The sequence below is a fragment of the Podarcis cretensis genome (genome assembly GCF_951804945.1).
Source record: "Podarcis cretensis genome assembly, chromosome: 8".
NCBI lineage: Eukaryota > Metazoa > Chordata > Lepidosauria > Squamata > Lacertidae > Podarcis > Podarcis cretensis.
In genome coordinates this window covers 2,013,273-2,035,517 of record NC_137177.1, presented here as the reverse complement: position 1 = coordinate 2,035,517, position 22,245 = coordinate 2,013,273, and the positions used below count along the sequence as shown (strand labels likewise).

Below are 22,245 nucleotides of genomic sequence, written 5' to 3'. Positions count from 1 at the left end.
TCCGTTCCGGAGGCCCGTTTGCAACCTGAAAGGAACGTAACCTGCGTCTGCGCAGGTCACGATTTGCCGTTTCTGCGCATGTGCGTGATGTCCTTTTGTGCGTCTGCGCAGGCGCGAGCGGCGAAACCCAGAAGTAACCCTTTCCGGTACTTCCGGGTCACTGCGGGACGCAACCTGAAAATGCTCAACCCCAAACATAACATGAGGTATGACTGAACCCCTAAACATTTTTTAACAAAAAAGCACTGATTTTTATTTATTTATTTATTTATTTATTTATTTATTTATTTATTTAACACACTGTGTTTTCCCCTGACAGGGACTTAAGGCTTACAGATAGGAACAAGAGAAGCTAAAAGCCTAGGGGGAAATCATTACAAAACAATTTAACATGGGTAGAATTTTAAACTCTCTATATACACATTTATAATCAGGTTGAAATTGGGAGAAAAAAATGGAGGCTCCCCTGGTTGCCAAATCTGATGCAGAATTCTGAGCTGGCCGAGCAGTCCAGTCAGATACAATCCCTCTTGTAAAAAAAATAAAAAAATGGGACGAAGGGGAGACAGAAAGGAAGGGTGGGAGTGAGCAGTGCAGGATCTAGGAGTCTTGGTTGACCACAAACTTGACATGAGCCAACAGTGTGACGCGGCAGCTAAAAAAGCCAATGCAATTCTGGGCTGCATCAATAGGAGTATAGCATCTAGATCAAGGGAAGTAATAGTGCCACTGTATTCTGCTCTGGTCAGACCTCACCTGGAGTACTGTGTCCAGTTCTGGGCACCACAGTTCAAGAAGGACACGGACAAACTGGAACGTGTCCAGAGGAGGGCAACCAAAATGGTCAAAGGCCTGGAAATGATGCCTTATGAAGAACGGCTAAGGGAGCTGGGCATGTTTAGCCTGGAGAAGAGGAGGTTAAGGGGTGATATGATAGCCATGTTCAAATATATAAAAGGATGTCACATAGAGGAGGGAGAAAGGTTGTTTTCTGCTGCTCCAGAGAAGCGGACACGGAGCAATGGATCCAAACTACAAGAAAGAAGATTCCACCTAAACATTAGGAAGAACTTCCTGACAGTAAGAGCTGTTTGACAGTGGAATTTGCTGCCAAGGAGTGTGGTGGAGTCTCCTTCTTTGGAGGTCTTTAAGCAGAGGCTTGACAACCATATGTCAGGAGTGCTCTGATGGTGTTTCCTGCTTGGCAGGGGGTTGGACTCAATGGCCCTGGTGGTCTCTTCCAACTCTAGGATTCTAGGATTTACATATAGCTCAGGGCTCCACTATCTTGGGGGTCCCCAAAAAAATTTAAAGGAAAAAAAGCACCACTGGGTGTACATTTCCCAAATATAAAATAAACAAATAAAATAAAACCTACCTACAGCAACCGTGTTTTGTGTTGTGTAGGCTTCTCTGATGTAAGTCATGGGCCCCGCCTGCTTGCCTGCTCCCTCAAATATCCCTGCTTTGCTCCTTTCTATATATAGGGTGCCCACATTCTGCATGGACTGGTTGCACAGAAACACGTGCAAATGGCTTGAGATACCTATGAGGTCCATAAATTACCATATAGCATATACTCAACACACAAAAAACAGTGACCATTTGTTGTTGGCAAAGGACAGCTGGACATAGAAAGGACCCTATTACCTTCAAGAGCTCCTTAGGGCCTCATCAAACCTAAATCCGGCCCTGGGAAGGGGAGACAGAAAGGAAAGGTGGGGTGGGAGGGATAATTTCTTATTTTTAAAAAACTCTCCTGGCTGCAAACGGCTTAAGTGTGACTCGTGTGCGCCCCCTGCTGGGATCCCTCGGGTGCTCACGCTGCTGCCTTGAAATCCATCAACACCTCTCCATCTTTTGGCTTCTTGGCTGCCTGCATCCTCTCCCTAATTCTGTTGTTGTTGTTGTTTAGTCGTTTAGTCGTGTCTGCCTCTTCGTGACCCCCTGGACCAGAGCACGCCAGGCACTCCTGTCTTCCACTGCCTCCCGCAGTTTGGTCAAACTCATGCTGGTAGCTTCGAGAACACTATCCCACCATCTCGTCCTCTGTCATCCCCTTCTCCTTGTGCCCTCCATCTTTCCCAACATCAGGGTCTTTTCCAGGGAGTCTTCTCTTCTCCTGAGGTGGCCAAAGTCTTGTAGCCTCAGCTTCAGGATCTGTCCTTCCAGTGAGCACTCAGGGCTGATTTCCTTCAGAATGGAGAGGTCTGATCTTCTTGCAGTCCATGGGACTCTCCAGAGTCTCCTCCAGCACCATAATTCAAAAGCATCCATTCTTTGGCAATCAGCCTTCTTTATGGCCCAGCTCTCACTTCCATGCATCACTACTGGGAAAACCATAGCTTTAACTATACAGACCTTTGTCGGCAAGGTGATGTCTCTGCTTTTTAGGATCCTTTCTAGGTTTGTCATTGCCCTTCTCCCAAGAAGCAGGCGTCTTTTAATTTCGTGGCTGCTGTCACCATCTCCAGTGATCATGGAGCCCAAGAAAGTAAAATCTCTCACTGTCTCCATTTATTCCCCTTCTATTTGCCAGGAGGTGATGGGACCAGTGGCCACGATCTTTGTTTTTTTGATGTTGAGCTTCAGACCATATTTTGCGCTCTCTCCCTAATTAACAGGCTGCAACTGGGTCAGGTGCGGCTAAGTAAATAGCACCCCCTCAGACTTCACCCCAGGCAGCCCACATGCAAGAGGCGCCCCATAGCCGCCCCCCTTCCCTAATTAGCACCTCTCTTTTCTATTTCTCTCTCCCCACAAGAGCACTCATTAAATCCCCTTGCCCTCCTCCCCAGCGTTTAACCTGATTTGTGTGGCAGCAAATGATTGACAGGCCGGGAAGTGAGCGGATCCTCGAAGGCATTTGAAGCGGCGAGCCCACGCGCTTACTCGGGAGTACGTCCCACGGAACACCGTGGGATTTGCCGCTGAGTAAACCCGTCTCGGTGGGACATGGGTGGCGCTGTGGGTTAAACCACAGAGCCTAGGGGTTGCCGATCAGAAGGTTCAAAGGTTGGTGGTTCGAATCCTCGCAACGGGGTGAGCTCCTGTTGCTCAGTCCCTGCTCCTGCCAACCTAGCAGTTCGAAAGCATGTCAAAGTGCAAGTAGATAAATAGGTACCACTCCTGCAGGAAGGTAAACAGCGTTTCCGTGTGCTGCTCTGGTTTGCCAGAAGCGGCTTAGTCATGCTGGCCACATGACCCGGAAGCTGTACGCCAGCTCCCTCGGCCAGTAAAGCAAGATGAGCGCCGCAACCCCAGAGTCATCTGCAACTGGACCTAACGGTCGGGGTCCTTTTACCTTTACCTTTTACCCAGCTATTTAGAAACTTGATGTGAGTTTCAGTCTGTTTTTAGTTCATTGTCACTTTTTGAGGGTCATCAATTATTGTTAGGGATGCGGGTGGCGCTGTGGGTTAAACCACAGAGCCTAGGGCTTGCCGATCAGAAGGTTGGCGGTTCGAATCCCCACGATGGGGTGAGCTCCCGTTGCTCAGTCCCAGCTCCTGCCAACCTAGCAGTTTGAAAGCACGTCAAAGTGCAAGTAGATAAATAGGTACCGCTCTGGCGGGAAGGTAAATGGCGTTTCCGTGTGCTGCTCTGGTTTTGCCAGAAGCGGCTTAGTCCTGCCGGCCGCATGACCTGGAAGCTGGACGCCAGCTCCCTCGGCTACTAAAGCGAGATGAGTGCCGCAACCCCAGAATCGGCCATGACTGGACCTAATGTTCAGGGGTCCCTTTACCTTTACTGCCTTTAAACCCACCTCGGACCGCACTGTTAGCTGCCCGGTTCTCACCGGTGATTTTTCAAATGTTGCTTTAGAGAAGATGAAAACCACACATGTTACTAGACAGGAAACAGATGTCCTTCTAATCTTGGGATATTTGCAAGCGGTTATTCCAAAATAGAACAGAAGGAACCTCTCTCTCTCTCTCTCTCTCCGAAAGGTTCTGCCCACTCACATTTTGTGCTCAAATTCTTTTTTATATATATACATAAATTTTTCAGCATATCATTTTCAACAGTAATTAAACACATTTTAACATCTTATACAATTTTTTTTTGACTTCCATCAATCTCATCTGAAAATTTTCCAATCTAATCACTAAATACTCATTTCCCATTTCTTCAATTACATTTAGCTCACAACTAATATCACTATTCTGTCACTAATTTGCAATGCTTCATACATTTCTCCTTACACAGCTTCTTAGTCCCACTAGCGTAATTTGTTGATTACAGTTGCTCTTCAAATAATTTGTATATTTCTTCCAATCTTCTCTAAATCTCTGGTCCCGCAGGTTTCGAATCCTTCCTGTCATTTTGTCCAATTCTGCATAGTCCATTAATTTTGTTTGCCACTCTTCTTTCGTCACAATTTCTTCTTGCATCTATTTCTGGGCTAACAATACTCTTGCCGCTGTTGTTACGTATAAAAACAATTTTTACATCTTTCGTGCTCAAATTGAACCCGATTAAACTGGCAGTTTTAACAACGGTATAAAGGCTGGTCATTACAAAAGACAATTTAATGCTTTTCCACCATTATTATTTCACAAACTTGGACATGTGTGTGTGGTTGTCATTTGTCTGCCTGGCAATTATAATATTTCAGCTGATTTATTTATTGATTTGTCAGGGATAGCCTTGGACTTCCTTCTTCTAAACCACAAAGCTCCAAGCTGGCTTCCAAAAATTGAAAATGATGAATTCGAATGGCAAATGAAAATTAGCAGGCATGATAAAAACAAAGACTCAAATAAATGTGAGGGGAGCAAGTTAGGTGCACCCCAGAGCCCGAGATTTCAGGGCCCAAACTATGATCTTGACTCCATGGTCGGAGGCAGCACTGCTTCTGAATCCCAGCTGCTAGAAACGACAGGAGGGAAGAGCTGGTCTTGTGTTCGAATCCTGCTTCCTGGTTTCCCATTTGGGTATCTGGTTGGCTGCTGGGCTGGACGGACCATTGGCCTGACGCAGCAGGCTTGTCTTTATGTTCTTGCGTTCTCATTTCCCAGTGTGATCCCCGGTCACATCCCTTCTTGCGTAAAGTTTGGCCTTTGGGGAAAGTATTCCCCAAATGTCGCTGTGTTAGGGAATTGGCTTTCTCCCCCCGTGGCAGCAGGCAAGCAGAACAAAGGAAAAGGAGCCTTCTTACCAAATAGAAGCTTTAATAATCGCAGTGAGAGAACAAAGAGACCATCTCAGGATTGAGGTTGAATCCTGACAAGACAGAATCCTGGGGGGACAGGGGGCAGGCGGGTGTGGAGGACTCCCTGGTCCTGAATGGGGTAACTGTGCCCCTGAAGGACCAGGTGCGCAGCCTGGGAGCCATTTTGGACTCACAGCTGTCCATGGAGGCGCAGGTCAATTCTGTGTCCAGGGCAGCTGTCTACCAGCTCCATCTGGTACGCAGGATGAGACCCTATCTGCCCACAGACTGTCTCGCCAGAATGGTGCATGTTCTGGTTATCTCCCTCTTGGACTACTGCAGTGCGCTCTACGTGGGGCTACCTTTGAAGGTGATCCGGAAACTACAACTAATCCAGACTGGTGACTGGGAGTGGCCGCCGAGACCACATAACACCGGTCCTGAAAGACCTACATTGGCTCCCAGGACATTTCTGAGCACAATTCAAGGTGTTGGTGCTGACCTTTAAAGCCCTAAACAGCCTCGGTCCTGTATACCTGAAGGAGCGTCTCCACCCCCATTGTTCAGCCCGGACACTGAGGTCCAGCGCTGAGGGCCTTCTGGCAGTTCCCTCCCTGTGAGAAGTGAGGTTACAGGGAACCAGGCAGAGGGCCTTCTCGGTGGTGGTGCCCACCCTGTGAAACGCCCTCCCAGCAGATGTCAAAGAAATATTTTACTTTTAAAAGACAACTGAAGGCGGCCCTGTTTAGGGAAGTTTTTAATGTTTGATGCTGTATTGTTTTTAATATTCGGTCGGAAGCCGCCCAGAGTGCCTGGGGAAACCCAGCCAGATGGGCGGGGTATAAATAAATTATTATTATTATTATTATTATTATTATTATTATTACTACTACTACTACTACTACTACTACTACTATCTCCTAGGAATGGCAGTGCTCCCAATTAAGGATTTCACCACCTTACGTCCCTATTAATCTACGTCATGTCTACGTCTTGTAATCTGATCTTGTTCCCTCTGTGCTGTGTGTGCTTTCTGTTCTGCTGCTTTCTGAGCTCTTCTTGTCCTTGGGAAGAGCGGAGGAATGCTGTCCAGAGACTGTGAATCTTCCATTGTTTCTCCTCCTAGCTGTTCCCCATCCCGTATTTCCCAGCTTCTGCCTTCTGAACTATGTCCCTCTGCAAACCGCTGTTCCAAATCAATACTGTCGTCCTCAGTGCAGCCCTCCTCAGCACAGTTCCTGACATCACCCCTGCAAAAACTGACAGTCTGCAAGTGCCTCGTGTTGCTGGGAACTGTTGCTTGCACCAGCCCCGCTGAGCTATAATTCCCAGCACCCTTAACAAACATCACTTCTCTTCTTTTTTTTGGGGGGGGGGGAAGGGGGCGGAATCATGCGCCTTAAAGTTCTGAGGTGTACGCAGCCACAGAGAAGCATTTTACCACCGTACGGGGACCCTGCAAAAATAACACGAATTTAGGCATACAACTGATATTTTAATAGCCGGTCGTGATTTATTGAATTTCCCCCACTGATCAAAATCCTCCTGGGTTGGTGCAAACATTGTCTCCTGATTCAATCTAATCCGTTCGCTCAGGTCTGAGCTAATCCTTCTCCTCGGTTAATTAGGACACATTATTAAATTCCAATCCAATTTTCAAAGCTTATATCCTGCTTGCTGTGCCTTCTCTGCTTTAAACCCCTTATCCATGTTTAACTTATACCTGAGCATGTTGAAAAACTCACAGATAATGGCTAATAAAGACACGGCAAATCTTCGGGGGATTTTGCAAGAATCAAACACCGCCTGCCTTTTGCAAAAGTTTTATCGCCTCCTCCTCAGCCTTTGATATTAAACGCTGCCCTGTCAGTGAGAGGCAAAAGGCCAAATCAACAGTTGCCTCTGCCTTAATCCAGTCCAGCCCTTGAAGGGGAGTGAATCTGCTTCTGTCCTTGTGGGAACGTTAAGGTTAGTAGGAGAGGATATATTGATTAAATATTACCCTTTCTTCACTTACGCTAGTGAGTCATGTAGCAAACTAGATTCCCCTCGATACAGCAGGAAGCTAGTTTGCAGATTTGTCTGAATCTCTTTGTTGTTGTTGTTGTTGTTGCTTAGTCATTTAGTGGTGTCCGCCTCTTCGTGACCCCCTGGACCAGAGCACGCCAGGCCCTCCTGTCTTCCACTGCCTCCCGCAGTTTGGCCAAACTCATGCTGGTAGCTTCGAGAACACTGTCCCACCATCTCGTCCTCTGTCGTCTCCTTCTCCTTGCCCCCTCCATCTTTCCCAACATCAGGGTCTTTTCCAGGGAGTCTTCTCTTCTCATGAGGTGGCTGAAATATTGGAGCCTCAGCTTCAGGATCTGTCCTTCCAGTGAGCACTCAGGGCTGATTTCCTTCAGAATGGAGAGGTTTGATCTTCTTGCAGTCCATGGGACTCTCAAGAGTCTCCTCCAGCACCAGAATTCAAAAGCATCCGTTCTTCGGCGATCAGCCTTCTTTATGGTCCAGCTCTCACTTCCATACATCACTACTGGGAAAACCATAGCTTTAATTATACGGACCTTTGTTGGCAAGGTGATGTCTCTGCTTTTTAAGATGCTGTCTAGGTTTGTCATCGCTTTTCTCCCAAGAAGCAGGCGTCTTTTAATTTCGTGGCTGCTGTCACCATCTGCAGTGATCATGGAGCCCAAGAAAGTAAAATCTCTCACTGCCTCCATTTCTTTAAATCTCTTTAGTTAAGCAGATTGGATTATTCCTGGTGTCCCCTTTTATCCCCCTTAAAAGAATAAAGACATGAGTCTCTCCTTAAAAGCAACAAGAAGTTTACTCACATTCAGTTCACAGTATGATCCCTGAAGGCAGGCTTTATCTAGTAGTCACAGAACATAATAAGGGACGCGGGTGGCGCTGTGGGTTAAACCACAGAGCCTAGGACTTGCCGATCAGAAGGTCGGCGGTTCGAATCCCCATGACGGGGTGAGCTCCCATTGCTCGGTCCCTGCTCCTGCCAACCTAGCAGTTCGAAAGCACGTCAAAGTGCAAGTAGATAAATAGGTACCCCTCCGGCGGGAAGGTAAACGGTGTTTCCGTGCACTGCTCTGGTTCGCCAGAAGCAGCTTAGTCATGCTGGCCACATGACCCGGAAGCTGTACGCCGGCTCCCTTGGCCTATAAAGCGAGATAATAATAATAATAATAATAATAATAATAATAATAATAATAATAATAATAATAATATAATTTATTTATTTATACCCCGCCCATCTGGCCGAGTTTCCCCAGCCACTCTGGGTGGCTTCCAGTCAAGTGTTAAAAACAGTACAGCATTAAATATTGTGAGATGAGTGCCGCAATACCAGAGTCATCCACGACTGGACCTAATGGTCAGGGTCCCTTTACCTTTACCTTACAGAACATAGTGTGAGTTCATCCCTTATGGGCAGGCCGGATGGAGGTTTGATGAGGCCCTAAGCTACTGAAGCTAAGCTAGTGTGGTGTAGTGGTGGACTCGTAATCTGGTGAACTGCGTTCGTGTCTCTGCTCCTCCACATGCAGCTGCTGGGTGACCTTGGGCCAGACACACTTCTCTGAAGTCTCTCAGCCCCACTTGTTGTGGGGGAGGAAGGGAAAGGAGAATGTTAGCTACTTTGAGACTCCTTCGGATAGTGATAAAGCGGGATATGAAATCCAAACTCTTCTTCTTCTATAGCTTGTTTAACTTATACGTATGGGGACTGAGCCCATGTGCTGCTGGCTGAGAGCCAGCAGACAGACAGCAAAATACATTAAGAGAAGATTTTCCTCCCGGTCCTACTTCTTTCGCTTTAGGTTCTAAATGCCTTTCCACCTCTCCTGTGTGTCAGTCGTTATTATGGAAGGCAGAGTAGCTCAGATACATCCCTCGGGGAATTTTTTTTTGCTATTTACCATACTGGGTGAGAACTTGTTTATGAAGTACCATGAAACCGGAAATAATCTTCCTCTTAGGGCTGAAGAGATGCTTTGAAATCAAGGGGACAGTCTTCTGAGGAGCCATGTCTGGAGCTGTGCTGTAAATCTCTGATATGTAAGAATGTGTAACTCAAAGTGTTGGTGCTGACCTTGAAAGCCCTAAATGGACTCAAAGGCCCAGTAAACCTGAAGGAGCATCTCCACAATTCAAAGTGTTGGTGCTGACCTTTAAAGCCCTAAACGGCCTCAGCCTAGTATACCCGAAGGAGCGTCTCCACCCCCATCGTTCTACCTGGACACTGAGATCCAGCTCCGAGGGCCTTCTGACAGTTCCCTCCCTGCGAGAAGTGAAGTTACAGGGAACCAGGCAGAGGGCCTTCTCAGTGGTGGCGCCTGGCCTGTGGAACACCCTCCCACCAGATGTCAAAGAGATAAACAACTACCTGACATTTAGAAGGCATCTGAAGGCAACCTTGTTTAGGGAAGCTTTTAATGTTTAATAGCTTATTGTATTTTAGTGTTTTGTTGGAAGCCGCCCAGAGTGGCTGGGGAAACCCAGCCAGATGGGCGGGGTATAAATAATAAATTATTATTATTATTATTATTATTATTATTATTATTATTATTATTTATTACTATTACTATTCTTCAAGAAATACCAAAAACAAAAATATAAGAGTACTTTCTTTCAAGCTGGACAGACCATTCTGTTGACCACCAAAGTCGTAAAAAGTACTAATTCTCATGCTAAAAATATTACAAAATAGGGTTGCTATACGATGGATCTTAGGCAAGTCAACCGGAAAATCATGGTTTTTTGGCATTTTGGGGGGTTTCCTTAAGAAAGCGAAACAATTTCGGTGGTTTCCCCTTTTTAAAAAAAGCTCAGCAGTTTTACTTTCTGAAATATGGCAACCCTATATCAAAACCTCCCCATCCCATACAATTTGTGTTTGCCTGGGAAGCGGACCTACAGAGGAGTAAGCAGGGAGGGACTCATTTGCACCACCTTGGCCCCTGCCTGGTCTGCTCTCCCAACCTGCCTACATCGGCCTGAGTGTTGTCTGCACCAGTACCATTGCTGCCTGCCTGCAGGGAAGCAGTGTTTTTGGCTGCTTGCAGTGCTTGGCCTTGTTTGGTTGCTGGCTCAGTGGTGCCACCCCATTGTCAGTCAGAATGTAGAATTGCAGGCCAGGCGCTGTGGTAGACAGACTGTGACCCTTGCCCAGGATGCGTCCCCTAATCTCATCTGGCATTTGCAGACAAGGGTGGAAAGTAAAGGTCTGATGTCTCTGGGATAGCCGGCAGCAGCAAGAAGCATACTGCCCCAATCTCAGCAGTTGAGGAGCTGAGCGTGGGAATGTTCAGGGTGGCAGGAGGGTATATATTGTTTATTAATATCCATCCTAACTTGCCCTAGCAAGTTTCATTACTTAGCAGAGTTTACATTCCCCTTTTACATGCACAGCAGATAGCTGGTTGCAGGCTCGTGTAAGCCCCTCACTATTATTGAACTGTACGTTCCTGGCAAGTTCCCTTGAATCCCTCTTAACAGACTAAAGACACCACAGTCTTAGTCATTAGCAGAGTTTACATTCCCTTTTTTACGAGCACAGCAGATAGCTGGTTGCAGGCTCGTGTGAGCCTCTCACTATTATACAATTCAGTCTGTCTCAGATTGAATTGTACGTTCCTGGTAAATTGCCTTTAATCCCTCTTAAAAGAATAAAGACGCCACCATCTTATTCAAAGTCAATAAAAGAAGTTTACTTACATCAATTCACAGTTGGATCCCTGAAGGCAGACTTAGTTACAAATACAGTGGTACCTCTAGGTGCGAACAGGATCCGTTCTGGAGCTCCAGTCGGATCCTGAGGAATTTGCAACTGGAGGTGCTGCTTCTGCGCATGTGCGAGATGCGTAGAGCACTTCTGTGCATGCATGCACGGTGAAATCTGGAAAAATAGTTCCGGGTTTGTTGCATACATATCCCAAAGGATACGTAACCGGAGGTGAACGTAAGTAGAGGCACCACTGTATGTACATGTGGATCTACCCCATCGGGGGAATAATCCAGTTCTAGCTAGAAGCTGGTCAAACGAAGAAGGAAGTTAAAAAGAGAGAGGTGTGCTGTGTGACTTGTCCTCATGTTACCTGGACAGGTTAGGTCACGCCCACCTTCTATCACATGCAGAAGGATGGATGCTCTAGCCAGGAGGAACAGGAAGTTAGATTTAGATAAATTTATTGTCATTGTCCGTATATACACAGTATACACAACAACGAAAATCAAACACCCAAGACCGGATTCACATACACATTTGCACGTATCTACAACACTCTCATCCTATGCAGACATAATCTATTAAAACATACATAATCCAGAATATAACACAACCTATTAGAAGCATAGCATAACCTAAAACCTATCTCATTCCTTACTACTCACTGCTTGCTATTTCTTACAACTGGCCCTGAGATCATTGTTTAGTGCAATCAGAGCTCTTGGATAGAAACTATTCAGAAGGCGTGTGGTTCGTGTTTTCATTGTCCTATATCTTCTGCCCGAAGGCAACAGTTCAAAGAGGTTGTGAGCAGGATGGGTGGGATCTCTCAGGATATTGTGTGCCTTCTTCAAGCTGCGAGACGTGAAGATCTCATCCAGGGTTGGTAGTTGGAGCCCAATAACATTCTGGGCAATTTTAATTATTCTCTGTAAGGCTTTTTTATCCATTCCAGAGCTGCTCCCATACCACGATAATATACTATAGGTTAAGACACTCTCAATGGTACTATGATAATAGGACAGAAGTAGGTGCTGAGATAGATTCAATCCTCTGAGCATTCTCAGGAAATACAACCTCCCCTGCACCTTCCTCACAACCATATTAATATTTGCAGTCCATGAGAGGTCCTCAGAGATGTAAGTGCCCAGGTATTTAAAACTACCAACCAGTTTTGTCTGGCTGGACCAAACATCCCCTTGCATGTCCACTCTAGGAAAACAAGGAATGCTGTACTTGACTGCTTCTCATGGATCACATCCCACACTGAACACCATTGGGGGAGCTCCATCCCTCTCTCTCCTGTTACATCCACACTGGGAAACTACGGCTAGCAGCTTCCACACATCAGAACATCATCTCCTGCTTGTAGGTTACCCAAGTGCGCATCTGGGTGGCTCCTGTCAGGATGCTGAGTTTTAAAAAAAGAACTGTGGCGATCCCACTTAACTCTTCTTGTCTTCTTAAAACAAATTGATTATTTGCATATTCCCCATAACCGACTCCAGCTGCGATGCATTAGACATTTCCTGTTAATTTCCCCAAAGCAGGACTTTGTGGCAGGAACAAAGATCAGCTGCAAAGAGCTCGGAATCAGCTAGCCAACACCACCCTCTCCTGGGAGCAAGTATTTCTGTGTGGATTGGAGTTGGCCGTATTTAAAGGTAGACAGCATCTTAAAAAGCAGAGACATCGCCTTGCCAACAAAGGTCCGCATAGTTCAAGCTCTGGTTTTCCCAGTAGTGATGTATGGAAGTGAGAGCTGAACCATAAAGAAGGCTGATCGCCGAAGAATGGGATAAGTAATGGGGTAAGTAACCTTTCCACGAAAGATTTACAAAGTTCGGTTATCGCAAAAGTTTTTCAGTGTTAATTTTAACTTTTGTGCATTTTTTAACACTGAAAAACTTTCACAATAACCAAACTTTGTAAACCTTTCATGGAATAAGCATTCATTTTTAGGAAAATAAAGTTGCAGCGCTATTCTTAAAATAAAAAAAGTTTGGTTATTGCAAAAGTTTTTCAGTGTTAATTTTAACTTTTATGCATTTTTTAAAACCACTGTGTTTTAACAATAACATCTTATGCCCTTTAGAGGAGAAATTGTGAATTGCAGGATTTCAAATCCCCGTCGTCATCCTTGGCTTCACTCAGTTTTGTTTATAACACTCTTCCATTTCCTTCTAGTCCATCAAAATCCGGCCCTGGTGGTCGGAGAGTGGCGTCGGTGGGTGAGCCTTACGGTGAGGAAAGCCTTCCCTCTGGATAACCCAGAGAACTGAAGCTTCTCCTTTTATTCCCTCTGCAGACTCTTTGAGACCCACCCTGAGTGCAAAGACGTTTTCTTCCTCTTCCGGGACATCGATGACCTGCAGCAGCTGAAGATGAGCAAGGAACTGCAAGCCCACGGCCTCAGGTGGGTAGCGCCAAAAACAGCCCCTCTTCTCTGGGTCTGAAGCTGAAAGTTGGAAGATTCAGGACAGATGATAATAATAATATAATAATAATAAATTTTTATTTATACCCCGCCTGTCAGATGGCTGTTGCGGATGCTCGAGAGTAACCAGGCAGGACTCCAGACCTGTGTTTTACAGGGGGGGTTTTTTGTGTGCAAACTATTTACAGTGAAGAGCCCAAAAGCTCATGTCTGGCTCAATTTGTGATGGCCTGGGATTCCGATTCAGAGGCTGAACCAGAGGAATCCCAGCCTGCACAGGAGTCCCCACCTCCAGGGCCAGCTGAACTGGGGCAGGGCCTTGATTCTGAAGCGCCTGCACCTGTGCCGGATCCTCAGGAGCAGGAACCAGGTGAATCCACTCTGGCTCCAGAGGTGGTTGAGGACTAAGTGCCTGCAAGTGAGTCTCCCCCTGTGCCCAGTAACCCTTCAGCCTCTCCTGAGCTGCAGAGGCTCAGGGCAGAGAGGCGAAGGGAACTGGTTTCTCCCAGGAGGAGTGCTCGCCTTAAGGCCAGGAGAGGCGGGTCTCCTGGGGGCCGGGGCCGCCCCGGCCTCAGAGAAGATAAAGGCCAGTCAGCCCGGTCCCAGGTTGCGGGAGCAACGTCATTGTTGAGTACCTGTTCCTGCCCAGACCCAGACCTGACTCTCTAGTGCTCCTGTCCCCGCCCGGCTTCCTGCTTCGGACCTCGCCCTGCTCCTTGTGGACTGATTCCAGGCTAGTGACCCAGGACTGGACTTTGACTACGCCAACGGTAACCTTCCCCCCGGGGTCAGCACACAACTGCTAGCAGAATCCGGGAGTGGTCTTTTTTTGGACCTCTCCCAACATAAGAGTTTTGTTACCCCCAACCTTCTCCTTCCCTCTTTGCGCCTTAGGCTACTACGCAGGATGGGCATTGGCAAGGGTGTGTTTCCCTCCTGTCCGCCTTGCCCAGGAGCTGTCAAGGCTCCCACCAGCATCCTCTGGTCCTTGCCTCTCTTCCCCACTAGAGGTCGGGCTTTCCTCCTCCCTGGAAGAGGAACAAGATTTTCGGAGGCTCCCTGTAACACAACTCCCCTTCTATTCCTCCCCTCTGAGCTGATGGCAGTTCCCTGGCAAGGGCCATCTTTATCAGGCGTCCCCAAGACAGTTGGATTGTGCCTTGTATGCCTCCTGCAACTCCTGCCGCCAAGTTGGTGCCAAACGTCTTGCCCTGCTTTCCTTTGGTCCACCTCAGCGAGGCCGAGAGGGGGATCTTCTCATCTGGGCAGCCCAGCACCTCCAGACACGCTGCCCAGGGTTGCACCCCAGAGAGGTCACTTTGGTGTTGCTAATGTAGCAGTTATATCTATTGATTAAATCTTATCCTTCCTCGCTCACACCAGTGAGCTGGTAGTAGAGTACGTTCCCCTGTATATTGCTGGAAGCTGACTCCAGTCTGGCTTGCCCTTCAAAAGAATAAAGATACACCAGTCTTTTCTTAAAAGTAATAAGAAGTTTGCTCACCTTCAGTCCACAGTGTGATCCTGAAGGCAGACTTAAGCTTGTAGTTACAGAAGAGAGTTCCCCATATGGGGACTGAGCCCATATGCTGCTGGCCGAGAGCCAGCAGACAGCAAAATAATAGCAAGATGGTATAAAGCGAAGAAGAAGAAGGGAAGATGGCTGCATGACCAGCCCTTTTATGGGGTCTCCCAGGGTCCCACCCATCTCTTCTTCTTCTTCTTCTTCTTCTTCTTCTTCTTCTTCTTCTTCTTCTTCAGCAATTCCTCGTAGCCGAGTAAGATTGTCTTCCATAAACACAGTTTTAACAATGAGTCCATAAGTGACTGTGGAGGCCAATTCTGGATCCACACGTCCTTCCACAGTGGGGACATTGGTTTCCGGGCGGGAGTTGATCACGGTGTGGATTTGCCAAGCGTGCCTTCCTCCTAGCACGTTTCTCCCTTGCGTCCTGAGTTCGAGTGTCTTCAAAGCCCAGGACACCTTTGGTCAAGGCTGTTCTCCAACTGGAGCGCTCGCAGGCCAGTGTTTCCCAATTGTTGGTGCTCATACTACATTTTTTAAAAAAATTGCCTTGAGAGCATCTTTAAACCTCTTTTGTTGACCACCAGCATTACGCTTTCCATTTTTAAGTTCGGAATAGAGTAGTTGCTTTGGAAGACAATCATCAGGCATCCGCACAACATGACCAGTCCAACGAAGTTGATGTTGAACAGGAGTCAGCAAACATTTTCCAGTCTACTGTCCCTCAGACCTTGTGGGGGGCCGGACTATATTTTTTTTGGGGGGGGAATTAACAAATTCCTGTGCCCCACAAATAGCCCAGAGATGCATTTTAAATAAAAGCACCCATTCTATTCATGTAAAAACACCAGGCAGGCCCCACAAATAACCCAGAGATACATTTTAAATAAAAGGACACATTCTACTCATGTAAAAACACGCTGATTCCCAGACCGTCCACTGGCCGGATCAAGAAGGCGATTGGGCCACATCCGGCCCCCGGGCCTTAGTTTGCCTACCCATTATGTTGTAGAATCATTGCTTCATTCTACCTGAGGATGCTCCAGACCAGGTGTGACAGGACGTCCTCCTGGCTGGACCAACATCCCCCTGCATGTCCACTCTGGGCAAACAGGAAATGTGGTACTTGACTGCTTATGTTACATCCCACAGAGATAGCATGTGTCTGAATGCGCGTTGTGGGCTCCCTCCCGTGGCTGTTCTGACGCCAAGCTTCCTTCTCTGTCTCTTCCATGCCCTCTTTCCATCGCCAGAGTGATGTCGTTCATCGAGAAGAGCGTGGCGAGACTCAACCAGGAGGACAAACTGGAGCACTTGGCCTTCGAGCTGGGCAGGAATCACTTCCGGTACAAAGCACCCCCCAAGTACTATGAGGTGAGAAAGGCAGGGGCAGGCGGTCCCCTCTGGGGCCCCGCAGATTAACGTAGTTTGCGGGAAAGACGGGAGAGGAATTTGTTAGATCTGGAAGCTGCAGCCAGGAAATCCTTGACTGATACTTCACCTCAGTCAGAACTGGCATTGCTACAGGTGCCAGGTAATAACCTGGTCCACATTTGGAAGAAATCGATCTTTCAGTGTGGCGGCATCTGCGGAACTCCCTGCACTTTGATATCAGGCAGGTGCCTTCCCTGTATGCTTTCCCGCGGCTGCAAAAAACATTTTCATTTAGACATGCCTACCCAGCTATATAGGGGACGCGGGTGGCGCTGTGGGTTAAACCACAGAGCCTAGGGCTTGCCGTTCAGAAGGTCAGTGGTTCGAATCCCCGCGACGGGGTGAGCTCCCGTTGCTCGGTCCCTGCTTCTGCCAACCTAGCAGTTCGAAAGCACATCAAAGTGCAAGTAGATAAATAGGTACCACTCCGGCGGGAAGGTAAACGGCGTTTCCGTGCTCTGCTCTGGTTCGCCAGAAGCGGCTTAGTCATGCTGGCCACATGACCTGGAAGCTGTACGCCGGCTCCCTCGGCCAGTAAAGCGAGATGAGCGCCGCAACCCCAGAGTTGGCCACGACTGGACCTAATGGTCAGGGGTCCCTTTACCTTTTACCCAGCTATTTAGAAAGTTGATGTGAGTTTCAATCTGTTTTTAGTTTGTTGTCACTTTTTGAGGGTTGTCAATTATTGTTAGGGACGCGGGTGGTGCTGTGGTCTAAACCACTGAGCCTCTTGGGCTTGCCGATCGGAAGGTTGGCGGTTCAAACCCCCGTGACCGGGTGAGCTCCCGTTGCTCGGTCCCGGCTCCTGCCAACCTAGCAGTTTGAAAGCACGTCAAAGTGCAAGTAGATAATTAGGTACCACTCTGGCGGGAAGGTAAATGGCAGATTCACCCATTCCTATGCGCTGTGTATCCAAACCATCCAAGAAAAAGAGTATTAAGGACCCCCAGATTTTGCCAGAACTGGAGGGTTCTTCCCTACTCCTCGTTTCCAGAATCAAAAGATGGAGCTGAGCAGAGAATACAACCTGCCCTTCCTCTTCTTCCTCTCTCTTTTCACCTCCCAGAATAACCCTCCCTTCTCTGGATTTCTCCCCCAGTACGTAGGCGCTCAGTTCATCCAAGCTGTCCAGCCCATTCTAAAAGAACACTGGACTCCGGAGGTCGAGAAGGCTTGGCAGGTAAGAGAAACTTGCAGGGTTGACTCCAGTTAAGTTCCACTCGGAGCAGACCCAACGAAATGAGCAGAACTCAGTCCGTCACGCCCAGGGCCGGGTTTACGTAAAAGCTAAACAAGCTCTAGCTTAGGGCCCCACTCTCTTGGGGGGCCCCAAAAATAATGTAAAGGGGAAAAACCTGGATGTACATTTCCAAAATATAAGATAAAAAACAAATAAAATAAAACCTACATACAGCCACAGTGTTTTCTTTTTTTGGTAAAAATTGACAAACCATTTTTCTGGCGGGGGGATATTTCTGAAATAAATAAACACCCCCACACAAGCAGCATGAGACGAAACAGTTTTGGGCATTTCTTTTTTTAATGCATGAAAGCAGCATGGGACAGAACTGTTATGTACTGAAGTTCTCACCCTGGGCCAGCAGGGGGATACTGTAGATAGTTATGCAAATGAAGGATCGAAAGTGACGTTCAGTGATTGGATAGTTTCTATGCAAATGAAGGATCGAAAGTGACGTTCAGTGATTGGATAGTTTCTATGCAAATGAAGGATCGAAAGTGACGTTCAGTGATTGGATAGTTTTAGAAAATGGCAACAGTTACATTGTTCTGGAGCTCTATATAAACAGGCTGACTGAGCTCCTCAGCCAGTTCTGTTCCAGCTTACAAATAAAGAGCTGCTTTGGAAGAATCGCTGTGTCGTCTGATATGTTCGCCCACAACTTAACAAGAACTATGTTATTTCCCCCCCCCACCGCCCCTCCCTCTGGTCCTCCTATCCCCGATTAAACAATTTCCCCCGATTAAACCTGTGTGGGACTGAGCTTGCCAGTCCAATGTGCTATTTCCAATCAATGGGGAGGCGCCTCTTTTGGGTACCTTCCGACAAACCGTTGGACAAGCATGAGCGGGTTTGATTTCATAGGCCCTTAATTAGATTTCCGCTCCATAGAAATATCCTATTCTTGTTTTCTCTTAAAACAAGAATATGGTGTGTCTTTTTTTAGTCATTCCATGTGGGTTTTCTTTCTGAATCTAGCACCTGTTGTTTATCTGATGTAAAGGTAAAGGGACCCCTGACCATTAGGTCTAGTTGTGGCTGACTCTGGGCTGACTCTGATCGGCAAGCCCTAGGCTTTGGTTTAACCCACAGCGCCACCCGCGCCCCCCTTATCTGACTTAAAAGGTAAAGGTACCCCTGCCCGTACAGGCCAGTCTTGACAGACTCTGGGGTTGTGCGCCCATCTCACTTAAGAGGCCAGGGGCCAGCGCTGTCCGGAGACACTTCCGGGTCACGTGGCCAGCGTGACATCGCTGCTCTGGCGAGCCAGAGCCGCACACGGAAACGCCGTTTACCTTCCCGCTGGTAAGCGGTCCCTATTTATCTACTTGCACCCGGAGGTGCTTTCGAACTGCTAGGTTGGCAGGCGCTGGGACCGAGCAGCGGGAGCGCACCCCGCCGCAGGGATTGCGCTCCCGCTGCTCGGTCCCAGCGCCTGCCAACCTGACCTAGGCCATAGCAAATTTCAGATTGACGTAAAAATGGTAAGCGTCGGTCGGGTGTTGCGTCTGTGTTTTTGGAATGTGGTCTGTCCTACCGTTTCACCCCCTGGTTCTGCCATAGCCCTCCATGCCCCCCATCCCTCCCCCCTTTGGGGGGCAGGATTCACCCAGTAAACATTTGCCTCTCTCTTCCCTCTTTCCCCCCAGAGCCTCTTCAAATATTTGGCGGCCACCATGCGGCGAGGCTTCTACATGGAGGAGAAGACTGCGGGAACCGGCAAGTCTCTTTCCTCGAGGAAGGCTTGCGCTGAGTCAACTCCAAACAAAAACTAGCAAGACAAAATATGCTCTTGATGTGACTCGACGATGGACAACCCCCCTGGACTCCCCCCATTTTTTGCTCCTCTCTTCCAAGTGGAACTCCCAGGTGCAGGAAAAGTCCTTTGCAGTGATTCCATCTCTGTTGGAAACAGGGGTTGGTAATAATATTTTTTTTAAAGAAACCTGAGGCAAGGATTTGTGGGTTCTTAAAAGAAGGACCCAATCATCCATCAATCTCCTTTTCGTGAGCTTTATAAATGCGTATTTATGTTTGGGAGGGATTGTTGCAGGAATGGAGCCCTGCTCAGCTGAGCGCATGTTGCCCTGCTGTTTCAGAGGGCTCCTGATGATAATAATAATAATAATAATAATAATAATAATAATAATAACAACAACAATACTTTTATTGTCATTGTACAACCTGTGTGCAATGAAATTAAATGAGCCTCCCTCCCTCCCCACTCAATCTCTTATCGAACAACACACCACCTCGCAAGTCAATTTCGCTAAATTATTTTCGATGCAGTACAATAAACTTTATTGTCATTGTCCCATACAGAACAACAAAATTGAAAAAACTACATCAGACATTCAAAAACCCACAAGCCTGCTATCCCAGCTATCCCAGCCTGGTTAGCACCCTAAAAACTCTGATACCCCATTTTTAAATACAATATACTCCCACAGAGACTACCTTCCACTGCGTTTAAAACCAAAATCGCATTTGGATAGAAACTGTTTCTCAGGCGGCTAGTCCTAGTCTTTATAACCCTGGACCTTCTTCCAGAAGACAGAAGCTGAAAGAGATCATTTCCGGGGTGCGCACTATCCTGCGCTATTTCTGCAGCTTTCTTATGGCACCTGGAAGCGTAGATTTGATCCAAGGTGGGAAGAGTGCACCCAATTATTCTCTCCGCAGTCTTTACAACCCTGGACAGCATTGTTTTTCCCCTGACCGTGCAGCTCCCAAACCACACACACAGACCATAAGTTAATACACTCCCAACAGTACAATGGTGAAATGCCATCAACTGGTCCTTTGAGAGATTGTTTTTCCGGAGGATTCTCAGAAAATATAACCTCTGCTGTGCTCTCTTCACCAGGTCTTTGCTGTTTTCTCCCCAGGTTAGGTCATCTCTCAACTCCATTCCCAGAAATCGAAACACCGAGACCTGCTCCACACACTTCCCCTCAATAATAAGTGGCTGAATGTTCAATTTACATTTCCTAAAGTCCACAATAATCTCTTTTGTTTTCTTTAAGTTAAGGAGTAAGTTGTTTTTCCTGCACCACTCCCCCAACTGCTCAACTTCCTTCCTATAGGCTGCTTCTCCCTCTCCAGCCATAATTAAACCAACCACCATTGTATCATCTGCAAACTTAATGATCTTATTACTGGGGTATTTGGGGGCACAGCCAGCTATCTAGAGCATATATAAAAGCGGGCTCAACACGCACCCCGTATTCATGATGAGATCCGCAGAGACGTGGGAACCCAACCTGACCCGTTGGGAACGGTTTGATAGAAAATCAAATATCCACCTACACAAACACGGTGGAAGTCACAGGTCTAATAGTCTGGGCACCAATCTATGCGGAAGAATAGTATTAAATGCAGAACTAAAGTCTACAAATAACAATCTTGCGTAGTTCCCTTTCTTCTCCAAATGAGTCAGGACACCATGTAAAGCCATTGCCACAGCATCCTCTGTGGATCTCTTTGCCTTGTACGCAAACTGGTAAGGGTCAAGTCCCACTGGCAGACAAGATATGATGCGGTTCCTCACCAGATTTTCGAAACATTTCATTATAATGGGTGTCAACACCACAGGGCGAAAATCATTCAGACTGTCTATCTTTGTTTTTTTTAAATTTAAAGGAGGAGACTCCCTCCACACAGCCCCCCGATATACAACGGCGCAGGTTCCCCTCTCTTCCTCCAGAAGTCCAACACCATCTCCTTTGTCTTACTAATATTTAAAGGTAAAGGGACCCCTGACCATTAGGTTCAGTCGTGACCGACTCTGGGGTTGCAGCGCTCATCTCGCTTTCCTGGCCGAGGGAGCCGGCGTACAGCTTCCAGGTCATGTGACCAGCATGACTAAGCCGCTTCTGGTGAACCAGAGCTGTGCACGGAAACGCCGTTTACCTTCCCGCCAGAGTGGTACCTATTTATCTACTTGCACTTTGATGTGCTTTCAAACTGCTAGGTTGGCAGGAGCAGGGACTGAGCAACGGGAGCTCACCCCATTGCGGGGATTCGAACCGCCAACCTTCTGATCAGCAAGTCCTAGGCTCTGTGGTTTAACCCACAGCGCCACCCACAAGTTATTCTCTAAGCACCATGTAGATACTTTTTGAACCTCCCCCCTGTACGCTGTTTGATCTCCACCTGCAGTTAGGCCCATTATGGTAGCATCATCTGCAAACTAAATAATTACAGTGGCTGGATCAGATGAAATACAGTCATACGTCTACAACGTGCTCAGGTCTTATAGACGGGAAAGTACGGTAGTTCTGCTGTAGATCCAGGAAAAGGAAGCATCTACTTTTGCACCTTTCAGCGGCGGAACGCCTGTTTCAAATGCATGCAGAACGCCCCAGGTTGAACCGCGCGCCCCCCCAGCAACTCCGGTTTTAAAAGGGTTGTGGTGATGGGGGAGACGCGTTTCCTTAGAAAGCCTCTGACAACCCAATTAGGCTTGAAGAAGAAGAAAAAGATTTGGTTTGCATTGATTCGCATTTGCAGCCTATGAACCCAAAGCACAGCCCGTCCTTCGAAACTTGCACTTCTTTTAATTTTGTAATGCAGATTTGTATTTTTTTTTAAATGCATGTGCTAGAATGAAGTAGGCCCCAAAATGCATTTATTAGTTAAACAACAACATACATACAAGCATCAATTATATTAGGGAGATTGCTTTGCAAAAATATTAGGAAAATTGCATAGAAAA

General features: G+C 47.2%; 2 protein-coding genes across 5 annotated transcripts in view; both read left to right on the top strand.

Annotated features, from left to right (window-relative positions):
* Window positions 1-19,483, top strand: part of LOC307221327 (neuroglobin-like) — a 37,337-nt gene extending 17,854 nt beyond the window's left edge. For both annotated transcript variants that reach the window (XM_079985775.1, XM_079985776.1), the window contains exons 3-6: window positions 13,201-13,308; window positions 16,108-16,228; window positions 17,388-17,468; window positions 19,178-19,483. In XM_079985775.1, the coding sequence (XP_079841901.1) occupies window positions 13,201-13,308; window positions 16,108-16,228; window positions 17,388-17,468; window positions 19,178-19,303 (436 nt within the window). In that variant the 3' untranslated portion in view covers window positions 19,304-19,483. The remainder of the gene's footprint in view (window positions 1-13,200; window positions 13,309-16,107; window positions 16,229-17,387; window positions 17,469-19,177) is intronic.
* Window positions 1-22,245, top strand: part of SUPT5H (SPT5 homolog, DSIF elongation factor subunit) — a 118,703-nt gene that overhangs the window by 7,704 nt on the left and 88,754 nt on the right. The window lies entirely within an intron of this gene.